We start from the raw sequence: 18027 nt of genomic DNA, 5'->3' as shown, positions 1-18027 counted from the left end.
AGGTCAGAAAAAGGCATCGCTAGCTCAGCAGTTATGGAAAAATGAACTGGTAGGATTTAGCAGGCTGTCCAAGCATTATTTGAACTCTGCTGGTATTTTTACTAGTGAAGGAAATAAATTAGCTTGCAATAGAACTGGCAACACAGAGCTTTCTATTAAATTGTATCAGTTCACTGAAATGTAGTCTGATGTGATTTAATTTATTTAGCATATTTTATTTAGAAAATCATTTGTATAATTGCGGGTCTTAAAATGTGGATGCTAGTTGGGCTGTAATTTGGATGTGATCGGGGTCAGTGTGTTCAGCTAGACAGCTTCATCTGTGATTATTTCTGTTGGTTGTTACACTGCTGTCCTCTGAATTTGAGAGCCACTTACACGTTATCCTGATTGTGTATACCCCGTCAGACAGCAGTTTATCTGTTATGCTCCCACAAAATTGTTCTTTTTTGAATATATATCTGTGTGTGTATGTATAATATATGTATGTATAAAAATATATCGCAACATCTGTCATGATTTATATGAAGCCTAATCATTAACAGCTATGTTGCCCGTAAATAATTTGCAGCCATCCTAGTGGTGAAATTGAGACTGACAGTATAGCTTGAAGACTCTTGTGAACAAGGTTGCAAAGAGAAAGATACTTGGCACTTGTGAGAATTTGTTGATAGAAACAGCACATCAATCAGAGCAGAAAGTCACGGCATCAGAGTGCCGAAACACAGATCTCTCACAGTATGGTAAGTGGGGAGGCAGAAAAGGAGAGGTGAAAAAACAATACAGCAGTACTCACATCTGCAACTAGAGGACCTTTTAATTGCCTAACTGGACCATTTCCCTTTGTGAACTTTTCTGCTAGTTGTACGTATTTTTAGGCAAGGAGATGTTGCAGCTTTCCCAACAACTACACATTAATCCAGGCAAAGTAATGCAAGTACTGAGCTGAAAGTTTTATTAATGACCATTACGTGACACTTTTGGCAGCTTTGTTAGGAGACAAGTCTTAAGAAGCCCTGATTCCTGAACCTGCTGCTTTGGGTTTCAGTATAAAAGAGCACTGAGAAAATTGACCTTTAAGGATCAAGGTTAAGATGTATCCAAGAAGCGTAAGGGGCAGCCTGATTTACTATTCTCTAAGGGTCAATCTAGCACTTCAGGAAAAAAAAAAGGACTTGTTTTAAGCTATAAAATTGAATATATGTTTAAGATTGTTTAGCATGCATAATTTTAGACTGAGTTGTTTTGTCTGTAGTGCACCTAATAACTGATGCATCACGTCTTGGTTTATATCTAGGTACATTCATTAAAACTTGCACTTGAAGGCGTGGAGAAGGAAAGGGATTTCTACTTTGGCAAGTTAAGGGAGATTGAACTTCTCTGCCAAGAACACGGGGGAGAGAATAATGACCTTGTCAATCGGCTAATGGAAGTCCTTTATGCTTCAGAAGAACACGTAAGTTCAAGCTTAATGTCTTTTATTTAGGCAAAATAGCTTACTTTTGTAAAAATTTATTGGCACAGTATTGGGTCATGTCCTATATTTAGGTCAGCAGAACTGTAGCAGCTAGGATGTCCATGCCTCCTCCCCCAAAAAGGAAGTTTGCATTTGCACACAACAGGTTTTCAGCTTGGGGAAGGGATTCAGAAGGCTGGTTGCTTTTTGCTGCTTCGGTGTAGGTTTTGTGTTCTAGGTTTGCTGAAGTTGATCTGAAAGGGGAGGGTGTGTGTCACAATTTTAAATTGATTTCATATAGTTCTGAGCCTTAGTTTTATTTTTTTGTCTTCCGCCTTTCTGCATAAAGTCTTTTACTCATGTTAACGTGTTGAAAATCACAGAAATTGTCAGAGGCGCTGTTCAATGCCTACAGCTGTGAACCTTCTCTAGCCCATGTGGCAGTGTTGTAATGTGTGTGGTGCAGGTTGCCAAATACGTAATTATATCTGCAGAGATAATGCTCTTTTCTTTTATCCTGTTGCTATAGGCAAAATTCTTCCTTGTGCAAACCTAATAATCCTCTATTACCAAAATTTCAGAAATGTATTCTCTGCAAGATTAAGCAAGAATCTCATTGCATCTTAGACTTAGTGCTGTAGACACTGAACAAAGCAAGAAGCTGCAAAGGGAGCTGGTTAAATTCCTCAGATACATTCAGGGATAATGATTCAGTGGAGATTTAGCTGAACTACTCCCATTCATGCTAACTAAGTCCCTGTATGCACTGTACTGACGATTGACCCTTCAGTCTCCAGCGGACGATGGCTTTGGCTCCAGAGTGTATAGGCATCAACTTAATCTCTCGGTAGCACTGTGGTACCGTAGGCTGTCTTGTTAGCTGTTCCCAGAAAGCTGTTGCAGCAGTAGTCAGCTGACTTAAAATTTTATATCAAAAGTAGTGCCAAAGCAACTACTAACTCACATGCTTTTCTAAAAAAGTCTAGTAGAGCATAAATGAAAGTTAGGTGCGAGATGGACACGAGCTTGCCGCTGACAGGGGCCACTGCTCAGATGAGAAGTGACAGGGGAAAGAGGATTTGTTCAACAGTGCAGGGTGAGTGCTAGAGAGGAAAGGGAGGAGGAAACCATTATTTTCACAGGAATAAACAATAAGGCAAACTTCCCAGGCACGTGATAACAGGCTAAAAGAATTACATATATATAGCGGTCAGAGAAAATGTCTTCTGGATTCAAGAACAGTGATTTATTTATAAAGCAAAGCCAGAGAAGTCCCTCTCCTCCCCATACCCCTACCACATCTGTCTGTCTGTTGGCTTCAATAGCAAGTGGTTCCCTGCCAAGGAATGCATTTGTTGCTTTTCTTCCTGCAGTTTTCCTTACTGGCAGAACACATTATAAAATGTTCTACTTCAGCCCACATCCCAGTGTTTTATCTGCTTCCTCCCTCCAAGCCTTTCTCCGTTGAAAGCATCATCCGTGCCTGCGCATGAACTACGTACGATGACCGTGCCTTTATCTAAAATGTGTTTGCACTTGGAGGCTGGGTATGTCACTTCAGCAGGAGAGCACTGCTATCCCAGAGAAGAATACAGAGGCCATTCCCCACGCAATTTTTTTGTACCTTTTAGTGGGAGACTTGATCTCCTCATCTTCCGGGGTGCATTTGCTCCTCAGCTTAGCAGATGGACTGTAATTTGCTGAGGAAAGACCCCGATGTATTGGCACTAAACCAAAGACTGTGGTTCCCTTGCTGATGCAGATCCTGCCTATTTTTTGTTTTCGGACTTTGCTGTCTCATTGCCCTGCTTTGCCCTTCAGTTCTGTTTTTCATCTCTCTGTATTGAATTTGTCCCAAGTTAAATTCTATATCTCACAGCATTTTGCAGGTTAATCCCTCGGTAACAGCAATTTGGCTTTCCCAATCCCCAGATGGGAAATAGCCCCGATTCCCAAACCACAGGCAACTCCAGCATTCCTAGTTTCTTACTAATGAGTTCATTGTAAATCCAGCTTAGACTTTTTTTTTTAATCTCTGTTTCAGAGTGTCTCAAGTATACAAAGGCAAAGTGGAAAAAAAAGGATTACATTAATTTGCAGGATTTGTGACATTTATAAATGATACTGTGGCCATGAGGCTTTTCTTCAGGAAGAGGGTGCGCGATAATGCAGCTCACACATACTGCACAAGTGATCCCTAACCAAAGCCTTGTGCTTGGATATTGTGACTAACTTAAATTTGTTTTCATACTTCCAATAACTGTTCGATATCAATCTCAAACTCTTCCTTCCTAGCTGTAATTTGAAAGGCATCTACTCTATTCAACATGGCATAGAGATCATGTCCTATTTTTCATACCAACTGTTCTTATTCAGAAGGGACAAGTCTCTCTTTATATGTAACTTTCTGTTATGCTTAATTTAATCCTCCTAAAAGAAAAAATAAGAAAAAAAATCTGGATAGCACCTTAAGTGGTCACATCTTCCAGTAGCTCATAGGTCCCCTGTGAGCATTGTCCCCTGTAGCATCAGGCCAATCCTGTGTAGAACGATTCAGAATGCAAGTATAGAGTTTAGTCCTTATAAAAAGCATTCTCCAGAGGTTTGATTATTGTAGTATTGCATTGAAGAGATTTTTATCAGGTTCACGTCATGGGGGGTGGTGTTAATTATTTTTTCAGAATTCCAAATCGTAGTTTCAACTATGTCGCTTCATAAGCTTCTGTTTTCTTTAATTCAATAAAGGCTAAATTTTTAAGACTGTTTTTTTTTTTAATTATTATTATTATTTTGGTCTCGATTTTGGTGAGTTTTTGAGTCTTACAGCACAAATATCAATCCATTCGGGTTCCTTGTTTTTAGAGGAACCTGTTATGGTTCTGTTTTAAATGTCATCATTACGTCTCTGCTAGAGGGATGTTGTATCTGCTAGTGTCATTTAATGTTTGGCTGATCAGTCTGTAATCCTTTGTAATTTTTAATTACAAATTGCTCATTTGTAATCCTACTTCATCAAAAACATCAAAGTTGACAGAGAACGGTGTTAAAAAAGGATACAATTGGGTGGTGGGAGAAGTGGCCCCTGGTACTCATGCTATGACTACTATAGACAGCATTGAGACCTCGGAGAGTATGTAAAGCATTTGGTCATACGATCTTACAGTAGGAAAGCTTCAGACTGATGAACCAGAAGAGGTATGTGTCTAGTTATGAAACCTGGAGCCATCTAGGTCTTGGCATAAAGCAAAAATACAGGAAAGCTTTTGCTTTCCTACATAGGCTGTTCTGGTTCAGTTCATGCAGAAGCTGAGTGCGTTGCTGCCATTTGATCTATCAGTTGCTCAGCTCAAGTTTCCAAAGCAATTGCTCGAAATGCAGTTGGTTTTGTATCTTTCTACTGTAGCAGCTACTACATCTGCTGCTGCTTTTGGAAAAGGCGCCTACCCCCTCAGCAGATAGTTTTCATAAAGTCTAGCTCTTCAGTCTACAGGCACACCTGAATAGTTTGAGGCAGATGGATTGAAGGGTCAAAAGAGAGCACCTCGCTTTGTGGGAGACTGAGATGACCATGGTCGTGTGATCCAAGCCACGAATAAATGCTCTAAATAGATCTTCCACTACTTTCCTTATTAGGGGATACTATTCAAGGAGATTCCACAGTCCCAAGGTAATTGGGCATAGTGACTCTTGTCTTTCACATTTTATGTATTTATACAAGCTGTACATACTGGGAGGCACATGTCCAAGTCTCAAAACAACTTCTGAGGTAGCCACATAAGATTTACCATTTCCACCAAAGGTAAACCTGGCAAGAGGGGACCCGTGACTCCTCTTCAGAGCTGCAGACGAGGTTCCCAAGCCACCCCCTATGGTTAGAGGCTTTTCCTATTATATGCATGAAGGGATAGCATGTACGTGACCTATAAAATCTGCATGAGTGGGCTTTCTCTCATAAATGCTGCATACATAGAGCCTATGGAACAGGTGCATTCCGGAGCAGGCTACCTCAACACATAAGGAGGATCAGGATAGATGGGGTTAAGGGAACATAGCTCACGGTGGCTAAACAAGCTTCAGTTTTCTCACCCTGTAAGGCAGGGTCATGTTCTCACAGCTGTCAGCTTCTCTATGAAAGTCCTGTTCTCTGCAAGTCTTGCACCCTTGCAGCCCATCACAGAAGTTGCGATTTTTAGATTCTACACAAAAAGCTGTTTTGACGTGACGTACCTACTATATGTAATAAGGACAGCGTTCCTCCCAAGGGGCCATAAGGTGCTAAACTGCAGTTGTCCTGACTGACGTGTGTGGCTTCTACCTGAAAATAGCACCTGAGTGATAGAAAGCTTGCTTTCGATTGGAATTTGGCTGTTTCTGTATGTGGTAAACAGCTGAATATTTCCATTGTATCAGCAAATGTTAGGAACCTTACTCTCCTGTTCTTGCCCGTTGGAAATATGACTATTTTATTGCCAGAAGGGAATTTTCTTATTGCATAGGCTGCTCTGAACTGCTCTGGGAAAACTCAAATTATGGCCTCCCTTTTCTTTTAATTTTTGCCTAAATTTGAAAAGGTAGCAGTATCAATTTGTTAAAGTTTGTTGTTCAAGCTGCTTGCTTCTAACAAAAATTGCCGGGAGCCAGGCGAGTTCTCCAGAGGTACCGCATTAGGGATGCTGCCTTTTGAATGGCAGCTCAGTCTCTCGGAAAAGTGTTTTCCTTCGGAGCTGCCTACAGCAGAGCCTACTAATGCAGGGCAGAGAGTAGAGGTGTGGGATCTTTTCAGTGAACTGTGCTCCAGAAAGATGGAAGCCACTTGAGAGAAAAGCTGTAAATGCAGCTGCGCTTAATGGGAATACAGAAGTAATGCCCTAAGAGTCATCCAGACTTTTTGAGCTCTGATACATCCAGGCCAAGTCAAGGTACCAGGTCTGTTGTCTCTAAATTGGAAGTTGTTTAAAACTGGTATCACCTGCGGTGAGGATCCAGCCTTCCTTTCGGTCAGGGATTCTTCTCACAATGGCAGTGTATGTTCAGCGAGGCAGCTCTGGAAAATACTGTGCATAATAACCATTTGCAAAAGCGAAGTGTTTATTAGTAATTAGTGCTTTTAACAGTAGCTCTGTAAGTCAGTGGATACTGGGCTCAATTTTTTTTTTTTTTTCAAAAAAAAAAGTGTTTGCAAGTCTTTGGTTATATTTTCTGGATACTGCTAAAAATCACTGTTTTGGTAACCTTTGAACTCTGGTCTAGCATCGGTATATTATTTTGGGAAAGTAGTAGTATATCTGACCTCAAAAAGGAGGCTGAGTTTCATTTTTAAAGCAGGTGATAGCAAAAGTGTCTTGTCCATTTAGTGATCTACACCTAGAGTGAAGATTGTGTGAAAACTATAGCAGACAGGTTCAGAAATCCTTGGACAAACTGAAAATGGGAGGACATGAGGATGCTATGATACAAGGTCTAACTGTTGAGCATCTCACTGTCTAGCTATTCAAAATGTTCACTTACTGGAACAGTTAACACTCAGTGGTGTTGAAAACTGACACTTTTTCTGGAGAAGTATCAGTACTGCATATGCATGGATTAAAAGCAAAGTAAATACATTTTATTGTAATATTACAAGACGCTGCTTTTCTCAGGTTACAGCTCATTTTGTACTTATGTGCATGAAAATTAGAAGTTAAGCTTTAGGCTACGGCAAGCACTGTGGGGCGGCAAGATTACATGAGAAATGCTTTCTGCTGAAGAATGTTTTGGGGTCTTTTTCTCCCTGCAGGAGAGCCACACAGAAGAGCATGAAGGTGAAGAGCAAGTCCATGAACAGCCCCAGCAGCAGGAGGAGTACTGACTCACCCAGCGTCTCTGACAATTTTCATTTTGTGTGAGAACTTTCTTCTGGAGAACGGAACATGTGTGGCCTCAAACTTGAAATCAGTTCACTCCCAGTCTGCCATTAACATTTATGTACCATAGTGAGTGCCAGCCAACCACTGCATTCTGTACCCATACTTTGCCAAGATGCATTTGCAGATGTCTTCTTTCAGTGTATCTTCCCAAGAGGTTGTAGGGCTACATCACCTACTGTACATCACTGCACTTCACCACTTGGCTGCTTGAGATTTGTTCTGCTCTTTAAAAAAAATATATATTTATTTTTTTTTCTTTTTCGTCTTAAGTATGATACACTTGTAACTTGTTCTAACATATTTATATTGGCATTTTGTGTGGCAAGAAGTACCGTACCACTAGCTGTGTCTCTCACTTTGTGGTGCTTTCGCGTTTTCTAGTACATCTGCCTTGGGGCATAAATTCGGTCGAACAATTGGAATAAAGGGATACAGTGGAAGTCATACTCAAGCCATAACGATGAGGTGTGTTGTGGAGGAAAATGCTCGTGTTGCTCACGTTTATTCCTTTCCTGCCTTCACAAAATGGAAGGCAGAGCATCTGTTTCATTAGGAGAGATTTAAACCCCTGTGTTAGAAAGCTTGTTAGAAAGCTGCATGGTATGTTTTTTGGCTTATTTCTGGAGGAAGAGACATCCACTTAAGTTTTTTGAAAACTCTCCCAGTTTCCTGACTAGTCAATAGACATTTCCCAGCTTCTCTTCCTTCCTGAGGAATCCAGTCCCAGCCTCCAGCTTCAGCTCTGCCTCCGCAGAGCTCAGTGCTAAGGGAGGAGAGAAATCTCCTTGACACAAGCGTAGCTGCAGGACACGATCTCTGCCGTCATACTTGGCTTCCCACCCCTCAGAAGAGGACAAAGTAGGCCAGCCATTTCTTCTCACTATCCTTCCCCCCTCTGCTGCCCCGGCCATACAAGTATGGAAGACAGAAAATTTCCTCACTAGTGCAAGGCACGGGGAAAAACCAGCAACAGGACTAGCCCTGAACCCCCCCGAACTCCCTTTAAGCGGGTGGTGGACGCCTCCCGGGTGTTGAGGCCGCTTCCGAAGTGTGGAGAGGCAGTGAGGAGTCCTCCTGGAGACAGAGCACACATCAGAGGGGGACCAGCTGACCGAGGGGCACAGAGCCGGTTCTGCGCTTGGCTGACCTTCCTCCGGCGAGGCCGGGACGGTGCAGAGCCACGTCTGCCCTGGCGATGTCTGCAGGGAGAGCGTTCCCTTCCAGTGCGGTCCCATCGCCCTGTTCTACATGATGGTATTTTATAAACAGAAGTATCTTGAAGTGTATAAAGCATTCCTTATTTTTCGTGTAAAACTGCGCATTGTAGTCTCTCTGAATATTTAATGCTTGGTATTCTTGGGGTCTCACTTGATTTTCTTAATTCTGGATTGTTAGGCTGATTTAGCAGGTACATGGAAGTCCCATCCCAATCGGCAGTCACCGAAAAACTCCAAAGCCTATTGAACAGCTAAATCATCTTAGACCTTCATGCGCTCCTAAAGCGTAAGTTCCCAGCTTACGCTTCCATAGGAAGGTTTTCAATTAATCAACCCCCAGCACACGCACACATGCACGTGCAGTCTTCTGTTCCTAATCAATCTTTTGCAGCTAACTGGCTCTTAGTTAAATGTGAGGTCCCTGCTGCTGTGTTGCACCACAGACGATACATAAAATACTGTTAAGCATTAGAACAGGTATTTCCAGTTCCTTGATTGCTTCCCCTGCTCAGCAGAAGAGTTTCTGGAGCCTGCAGGCTGAACGTTTCCCAGCCCTGCCTCAGCATTGACCTCGTGTCCTACCCGGGGATGACGTGAAAGTACTGCAGCCTGCAGGCCAGCGCTTTCCTTTCCTGTTTCAATTGGTTACAAATAAGGTCTGGTTAATAAAAATGTGTATATTCCAAAATAAGTATTTCCAAGAACCACCACAAATGGGGGAATTGTCATTTTTGTTGTGTTTGTGTTTATTAGAACATATGTACTTATTACAATTGTCATTGTAATAAACGGTAGTTCTTCATAATACTGTTGAACCGAAGAGCAGTTACTAATTTTTTTCCAGTCTCCACAATGTCCTTTAGCCAGTATGGGATTTCTGATGGGGCAAGGAGTTTGGGATCAGGCTATAAACTTAATTTCATCAGTGCCAGTCTCTGCTTACTGCAGTTCATCCTTCTGCTAATACTCGAGCAGATGCATGGAGAGCACTTCAAGAGAAAATGTTTTTCCAAAGGTGCAAATGGTCGGGTTGCTGAGCTCCCCGGAGGGTTCATAGCCAGGCTGTTGCACCTTTTTCCTTTTCTCTCTTTGAAGCACATTTTAAAAAAATTTTTAAAAAAGCTGAACTTCATTTCCTGAGAATTCTTTATATCCTATTTCTGGTCTGAGGACCATAGCCCTCTCACTGCTTGTATCAAGGGGGAAGTGGCTGATGGAGGGAGCCGGGGCAGTAACGTACCTCGTGGGCACTAGAGATTTGGCTGTGCTGAGGGGAGAGCGATGCTCTGAAAGGGGAGTTGTGCTTCTCCCCCACCCCCTGTGAGTAACCCATTATTCCGTTATGGTTTTAATATGCATTTGTAATTACCTTTACTAAATAGCACACCATAAAGCTTTGGTTATATATTAAATGTAAACTGAAAGGAATGTAAACATATGTATTGTTAATTATAAATAGATAAGTAATGGCATAATAGATACAAAAAGTCTTATTCAGATGTATCAGTCATTTTACATTATCCACAAATTGTCGCATGGTAGAGTAGATTTTTGTCTGAATATGTGAATAACTTGACTTGCGTTTATCTTTTTACATATTTAATAAAAAAATATATGTTAAAATCTGTCTAGCTCTAGAGACTATTCCAAACATTCAAAAATAATATTTTTCTGGTTTAAATACATATTTTTGTTTCATTAGTGGCTGCGTTTGGGAGCAGGAAGAAAAAGGCAGCTGCTTTAAAAAAAAAGTTCACTTATTCTGTGTGTGTAGGTAGAATCTGTTTCCCCACGAGCTCAGCAGCTGTATCCCCTTCTACAAATCAAAAAAGAAAATGCATGTATGTATGTGCATGTAAACAGAACATTCTTCTTTATGGTAAATGCTTTCCGATTTCAGAGTACTAAACCTCTTCTTGTATCTCAGTTTTGATACAGCAAAAGCAAAACTCACAGCAGCCAGGAGGTGAAGAGAGTACTGTAGCAAGGGCACGGAAGCTCCCAGTGGACTTCCCTTGCAATGGCCAGGTATTCAGGGATGGATCTTCAGTGCAGTACTTAAAAGCCACCTACATTTTAGATTAAAATACCAGTTTTTTGGAAGAAAAAGGGGAAACTTCATTGTAATTCTCACAGCTCTGATCTTTTGCAGCATGAGCAATGTTGCTGCAGTAGTCCCTGCTAAATCTCCAGGGATTTGAGCCTTGGGTCAGGACCTCTTTCTACCATGGGTTGAAGCTACCTGGTTATGTCCCACCACCAGTAGGCCAGCCTGAGCCCTCCCACTGCCTTTGGGTATCCCCGGGGCTGGGGCTGGGGCTGAGCCACTGCCCAGCCCCACTTAGGGAAGGTTTCTGGTAGAGGTGGGAGGATGAAGCCAGGACCAGAGGAGCCCATTTCCAACCCCGGCTCTGAAACCTGGGAGAACAGTGCTGGTTTAGTTGATTTTCATAAGACTAGTGGGGAGGCATGTATTTGGGCTAGCGCGAATGCTCAACAGCATAAAAAAGAAGTAATAGTACTTCTTCAAATAGCTGAAAACTTTCTGCCACAACGTTGTGACCAAAAAAAATTGTTATTAGACTGTTAGGTCATCTTCATACTGTTATCTGACTTTGCAAAATAAATCTGTAACCATACCGCCCTATGAACAAAGCATTTTTATTCCTGTTTATAGAACGAGTTACCATCTAAAATGGCTAACAATTCAATATGTACACTGTGCAATACATGATCTGTTTTTATACTTGTCTTTATAGAGATTGTAGTGACAAGTTGCTTTAAAAAGGAAAAAGAAAGTTATTTGCCATGTCTTCATATAGAACGTGAAAAAGCTGTCCGGAGCTTAATTTCCTTTAAAAGTGATACTGTATTTCTCTTTAAAAAGGTACAAGTGCAGGCAGGTTGTGGCAGTTCAGGTTTTATAATTTCATTTAATGAAATATTTCAAAATACTCCATTACAGTGCATCAAATTGTGCTGCTTCTGTGACCCTTATTTCCAACTGTTTCACAAATAAGTGCAAGACAGAGGGAAAAGGGAAGCCTGTCCACAGAGTTCCTCCGGTACAACCACATTCAATCCAGAGGTATTTTTGTTTATTTTATTCTAATTCTTTTCTCATCAGGACTTCCTCCAGATACTTGTGATAGACGGGTTAAATATAAACTGTTGAAATAGGTGAGGCTTTTGTGGCAGTGTATCTGGTGTTGGATGTAATATTTAACTTCATCGAACGGTGAGATTGCTGGGTGCATGCCTACATCAAGGTCAGAACTGCCTTTTTTAGCATCCCTCATTAAATAAACAGCCGTCAGCCTTATTCCAAGAAAGAGAGTCCTTGGGCAGTTAGGGAGCGACTCGGTGGAGACCCCATGCTCCCTGGGCATCCTGCAAGGCAGGGGCACGGCCACCCCACCAGCAGAGAGGAAGGCTGGAAGATGCCTCTCGTTGTTCAAGCTGCAGCCCCGGAGCTGGACCGCAGCGGTGCCGGAGGGCACGGGAGCCTCCCTTCCCCGCAGGGCTCTTGGCAAAATCTCCAAACCAGCATTAATTGGATGACCTGTGTCCTCTGCCTAACTCGAACCTTAAGCTGCTTGAACTGCGACCGTAGTACGATGCTCCTTTGGGGGGTGGGAGCCTCAACATGCCCGTTTGGTAGGTGGAACATGCATACTTTCAAACCGTAAGAAACTTTACAAGTCGGTGTGGTATTTCTGCGTTGTGGAGAGGGGAAGCTGATGTGCAGGCTTGTCCCCTGGTACCTACGGTAAGGGCTGCCGGGGGAAACCGGCCCTGCTGACGTCGCGGTAGGTCAACTGCTGTGACAGGCGGTACAAACTTCAGCTGAAGCTGTTCACGAAGATGTGACTAGTCGGTGCTCAGCCGAAAATACTAATAGGAGCTACTGATGTAAGGGTATGTTAACCGGGGAAAAAATGATCAGGCTAGTGATAAAACCAGAGAAATGGTCTAAGAACTGAAAAAAGTGAACTTAAGGCTCAGCAGCTCAACAACTATGCTTCTGCCCCGCTTCTGGCAAGCGAGATAGTTAACTAGTTAATAAACATGCCAGTCAGTCAGTCACATCCCTCCGTGCCAGAAATGTAATCTAACGCTTACCTTGGGGAAAGTGGACAGATTGTTTCATTAGTGCTTCGAGGCCAGAGAGTCCCCCTGGCTAGGGCAGCGTATGAAAAGAGATGAAACTCGAATTCCTACTTCTTCCTCTAAGGCACACAGAAAACCTACGTGTATTATAGATGAAGTGAGCAGTTTACATCTGCATGCAAATGTGTAATGTCTAAAAAACAGCTTTTCTTGTCTCAATTCTTTTTCTTTTTTTGTCATTATCTTAAAACCACAAGTATTTGTTTCAAGCACACAGACAAATCATGATTTGCTTAGCATTTTGCACTCATAGATGAGGTTTGACTAACTAGTTTTGCAGTGAAATATGACAATCTTCAGAGGTTTATTGGCCAAATTTATTCTCATCTGGTTACCTTTGTGGGATATCTTGCTTGTTGCTACCAAAATATCAACAATGCACTTGTTACTGCCTAGAAAATAAGTATAAAGGCCAGCTGCTGCTCTTCGGAGCCTGCATTTCTGACAGGTACAGGTCAGCTGAGACTCATCTTAATGCTGGGGGAAAAAAAATCATACGTTTCAAAAACACTTTACTGTACCCATAGCTTTCTGAGCTCATTCTCTTCACACATTGATTTGAGGTGAGGAAAAGGCTGAATGTGCGTAAGCCCTTCAGGGGGTTGTATGGAAGAAATGAGTTGTGAGAAAATAAATATGGAAAATGAAGCAGGCACAGATGTCTGAGTGGGAAGGACATGCAGGGAGGGTTTGCATTGCCGGGGTCCCACTGGTGACTAGGCTGGGCAAAACCAGCACTGGTGATAAACCAAGGATCTCATGTGGATCTGGCATGGATTTATCCAGGAGTTTGGACACAGTGGCAAGGAGGAAGAAGACAAAAGCCTCGGAGAGGGTAGTAACACAGCATTAGTGAAGAGAATAAATACTAGCAGCAGAACAACTTGGTAAACACTTCTCTGCTGGACGGGAATCTTCCTCTGAGATGAAGCATCTTGCTGCATAGCTCATTGTCGCAGTGGTTCGGATATCTGGACTATTCTATTCTTTGGTTATTTTAATCAGATTAATTTCAACTATTTATCACATCAGAAGAGTTGCAAATCAAGTGTTACAGTCTGATCACTCTTGGACACGTTTCTTCAGGGAAAAGATGTAAATGTTCAAGTGCTCACTCAGCTGCCTCCCCTAAAGAGAAATCACAGAGATTAGCAACCAGTTTTGCACATGCTTCACAATTCACCGTCTCTCTTCTCCCAGTCAGAGAGGGGAGGACCCAACCACAGTCCTCGCCGTACTTGGCAACCTACGAGTACGTGGGGACCTACAAGTATTCAAGCAAGAGAGCTATGGTCTTTACATTCCTTTTGCAGCACACTGATGGGAAGTTAAATCGCTACAGACCAGATTCACAGATGACATAAACTGTGATGGAGCTGGGCCCCCTCAGTCAATGGTGAATTTTGACCAGGTATTTCCATTCTGACCTCCACCAACTGGCCCGTATCAGTGCTGGGGTAAAATCTACTATCATGCCAATGTCTGCTGACAAAAGGCTTCTTTCAAAGAAAAATCCTTACATCCCAATGGTGTATCTTAAATAAAAGAATGCTGACCAACTCCCTGCAAAATGAGATCTTTGCCATGCACGGTGTTTTATCTAAAAGCAACCCCCCATTAAGACACTTTCCTAAGGATTATTTGACAGTACTCTTCAGGAAAGAGGGCATTAATTGAGGAAAAATGAATTTAAGCAGTAACACAGATGACAATAAATGACAAAACTGATATCTCGCAGACCCAAAAATGCACTGGTAAGACTGAATGAACTGGAAAACCATTCATGTCTCCAGCTTGAGAGATGCTAAGAGAGGGCCAAGAAAAGAAATTGGGGCAGCTATTTTGCTTGCAGATTCAAAGCAAAGTTAACCTCATTTTATGAATTCTATTCATGTCACTTTGCATTTTACCTTCCTATTTTTTCAGTCAAGTAACCTCAGGAAGAAGAAAGGGAAAAAAAGGGGCGGGAGCATTCACACCACGTGGTTTGACTGCCACATAAAATCAGTCTATAAATATTCTGATTGTGATGGGTTTAAAGCTGAAACCAGTCAGCTACATTGGAATAATTCAAGTCACTGAAGTGGCTGCACGTGTGAAAAGGCACTGCCTGCAGTAAACGGACTTTTTTTTTTTTTCCTTCAGACTAAATAAAACAATACACAGAAAAAAAAAACCCATAACTGAACATTCAGACTCCCAGACACTGCCCCAGTTAGACAGCATAGAAACCATTCCCAGACCCCATCATCTTCCTCCCCGCCCCAGTGCAGCTCTCCCATGGCCGCTTTGGAGGCACCCGCTCACCACGCAGACCCCGTAGTGCACGTGGGCGGCCGTGACCAGCGCGGTGAACACGGCGAGCACCGCTTCTTCCGTCCAGCCCAGCAGCCCCGAGATGGCTGCGTAGACCACCAGCGCCAGCGGGAAGAGGAACCAGTGGAAAAGCTCCGGCTGGGTGCTGCTCATCTGGCAGATGATCACCTTGCACTGTCGGGGCAAAAGGCGCCAGGTGAGAAGCGCTGGGTTGGCCTGGGGGTCTGGGCAAAAAGTACGTCCATTTTCTCTGCGGGTTGCTTTTGATGAGGGGACAACAAGGCTAGAGTTCAAAATGGGGCTTGTTTCTGGTGTGGAGACTACTATAGATGATAGACCTTTGTGCCTTATTGTCCGTGAGTCTTACAGGACTTTATCACAAGTAATTTAAAATACACACTTCTTTTCTGGAGACAGTGTTTTGACACGCCTTGCTTTATGAGCCGAAGCACATCTTTGCAAAAGGGGAGGGGTTTGGCACCTCATGCTTTCACACAGGCTCGTAAAGTTGTGATCCCAAATCAAATGTGCCACCACTTAATCACTGGGAGAGCGTACTGGTATTTTAATCACATGGCATGACAGAAATATATTCTGGTTCATTGTATAGAAGGGAGGGAAGGTACTATATGCCACTTCTAAATCCTGTTTTTCTTTTCTAGCACTCCTTTGTGTACTAAAACACCATTTTCTTGGCTCGATCATGGCAGTGGACTCCCTGGAGATGTAGCTGGGGGCCCAGGGAAAGGGATCCCACTCAGAATGGCAGAAAAAGTGAATGTATGGTGCATGGTTTAACGGAAAGCAACTAGCTTAATTTCACTGAGTTCCTGAAACGTAATGAGTTGAAGTTCAGATTTTTAAAACCAGTTAAGCGTGCCTAAGTATTTTACCTGGTTTAGAATCCTTAAGAAATGTGTCTCGTATACACTATTCTCCTTTAAAAAAAAAGGAATTTAGGCACAGCTGAAATATTTTTTTGATTTAAGTTTCTATCAAAATTTAAATGTGGTTAAAAATAGATTTTATTTATCCTGAAAACAGTAGATGAATGAAAAATTCATTCCCTGTGCAGTGCCTGAAATCCTGTGAAAGCAGTAGTAGGAGTCTGACCATAGGGGAAAAATACTGGCTTTACTATCTGTGCTATGGAAGCTGAAGAATGGAAAAATAAACCATGAAAAAATAATAAACTTTCAATAATGCAAGAAATAAGCATTTGGACCTAATGGAAATATTTCTGCTTGCAATACATTGTCAGTATTGATTATTAATTTTTTGAATAACACTAGTTTTATAAGGCCTTTGGGAATCATTCCAGAGGGTATCAGAAATTGCTAAAGCAATCTATATGCTATAATTTTTCTGGCTGAATAATTGCACCTGTCCAGAGGTTGGATTTCACATTGTTTTAAACCATTATTACACCATGTTAAGTACAGTACTTGATTTTTCATAAAGATTGCTTATTTATATTTGGAGCAATTCACCTTCAGTGTATCACAGGACTGCAAAATGGACTATGCTCTGCGCTCTGCCCTCAATTCCTTATTCCTCCTCGTCCTGAAGCACTGATTGACACTACCAGTGAGGCAAAAACAGCATTAGGAGATGAAAGCGCTGGAGTCTGGAGAGGTAGACTGGGAAGAAAAGGTAAGGCTATGGGACTATGCCCTGTGCTGTTCCATCCCCCTTGCCCACACCTTGCAATGCTACCCTGGTCCTCCTGAATTTAAATCTCTAGCAGCTGTGGTTTGGACCCCTGGGCAGGTCTTTAGTGTCTTCTCTCTTACCATCTCCCCTGGGAGGTTCCTCATGAAGCATGTCCTGAGTCTGAGCTGCTCATCAGCCAGCCACCACGTTGGCCACAGTGGTCCTGCTATGGTGATGGCTGAAGGTCCCCTCCACAGGACTTACCCACTCCGTCCCCTCCTCCTGGACTCCAACACGTGCCTCTAAGGGCTTCCGAAGTGGGAGCTGTGACAGTTGTGCTCCGAGGTGATTTGCTCAGACCTGGATATTTCTGAGAGTTGCCCTACGAGCAAATCTCAAAGCAAGGTCTGAGCCTCTCGGCAAGAGGGGTGGTCAACCCATAGGCAGTCCCGCTGCCGGCTGTGGGGACTGGGGAAAGAAGTCCTCCTCTCGGGAATAAGCAGCTTTCCTTTTTTAGGCCTCGGAGGCCTTTTTTCCTTAGTTTAGCCAAAAATGCTGGAAATGGCCCGCCTTTCTGCCCGCTCCCAGGAGGCCGTCACCTCCCCTGCTCATCCTGACATTGCATGGCTACGAGGCCAGGTCTGAGACCAGGCGTTTAGCCCAAGGGATCTGCTGGGCAACTAAATATGTTGTCAAAGGCATGAGATGTTCAAGATGCTGCCAGGTGGAGAAACATGGGCTGCTGTTTGTGGTCTACAGAACAGGTAATGGAAACCCAGTGTGTCAGAGTATCATGGAGAAGAAAAGCATTGCCATGACAAGCCTTACTCTGATGCTGGAGGAAACGTGTGTGTGTAAGGGACCAAAGGAGCTGAAAGGAAATACAGGCTTGTTTTTCACTTTTAAAATGTCATAAATTCCAACTAACACCCATACATTTTTAATGCTTGCTTTTAAAATGTTAATAATTTCCACTAACATGCATACATTTTAAATTCACGTGAGCCTCTAACACTGCAGTAGGTGTTTCAGTAAAATCAAAAACAAGGCCTGAAGAATATGCATTGCACTCAATGTCTAATAAACCGTAGTCTACAAAGAAACTTCTGGTTCACGATACTATTCTTCTTCTGCAAACATCCTGCCACAATTGCTCTCAGTTGGTTAAGACGTACGTGCAGAACCCGCCATCTGCCAAACTCTGAGAGCATTTTCTCCACTGGTATGAAATAATTGTATTTCTCATTTAGGAATCTACACTGTTCTCTTAAGAAAAAGGGGTAGATTAGGTAATGAAAAATGCATACAA

The 18027-nt window shown here is 42.6% G+C and overlaps 2 protein-coding genes across 6 annotated transcripts in view; one reads left to right on the top strand and one right to left on the bottom strand.

Moving 5' to 3' along the window:
* Positions 1-7704, top strand: part of MAPRE2 (microtubule associated protein RP/EB family member 2) — a 100578-nt gene extending 92874 nt beyond the window's left edge. For all 5 annotated transcript variants that reach the window (XM_075141905.1, XM_075141902.1, XM_075141904.1 and 2 more), the window contains 2 exons: positions 1298-1456; positions 7233-7704. In XM_075141905.1, the coding sequence (XP_074998006.1) occupies positions 1298-1456; positions 7233-7304 (231 nt within the window). In that variant the 3' untranslated portion in view covers positions 7305-7704. The remainder of the gene's footprint in view (positions 1-1297; positions 1457-7232) is intronic.
* Positions 7705-11222: 3518 nt separating this feature from the next.
* Positions 11223-18027, bottom strand: part of LOC142078790 (ethanolaminephosphotransferase 1-like) — a 59308-nt gene continuing 52503 nt past the window's right edge. Inside the window, exons 9-10 of the mRNA XM_075141901.1 lie at positions 15057-15239; positions 11223-13877 (exon numbers count right to left, since the gene is read on the bottom strand). Of these exons, the coding sequence (XP_074998002.1) occupies positions 13812-13877; positions 15057-15239 (249 nt within the window). The 3' untranslated portion in view covers positions 11223-13811. The remainder of the gene's footprint in view (positions 13878-15056; positions 15240-18027) is intronic.

This window comes from Calonectris borealis, chromosome 2 (assembly GCF_964195595.1).
Source record: "Calonectris borealis chromosome 2, bCalBor7.hap1.2, whole genome shotgun sequence".
Classification (NCBI taxonomy): Eukaryota; Metazoa; Chordata; class Aves; order Procellariiformes; family Procellariidae; genus Calonectris; species Calonectris borealis.
The sequence above is the reverse complement of the archived record's forward strand: the minus strand, read 5'-3'. Positions and strand labels throughout refer to the sequence as shown.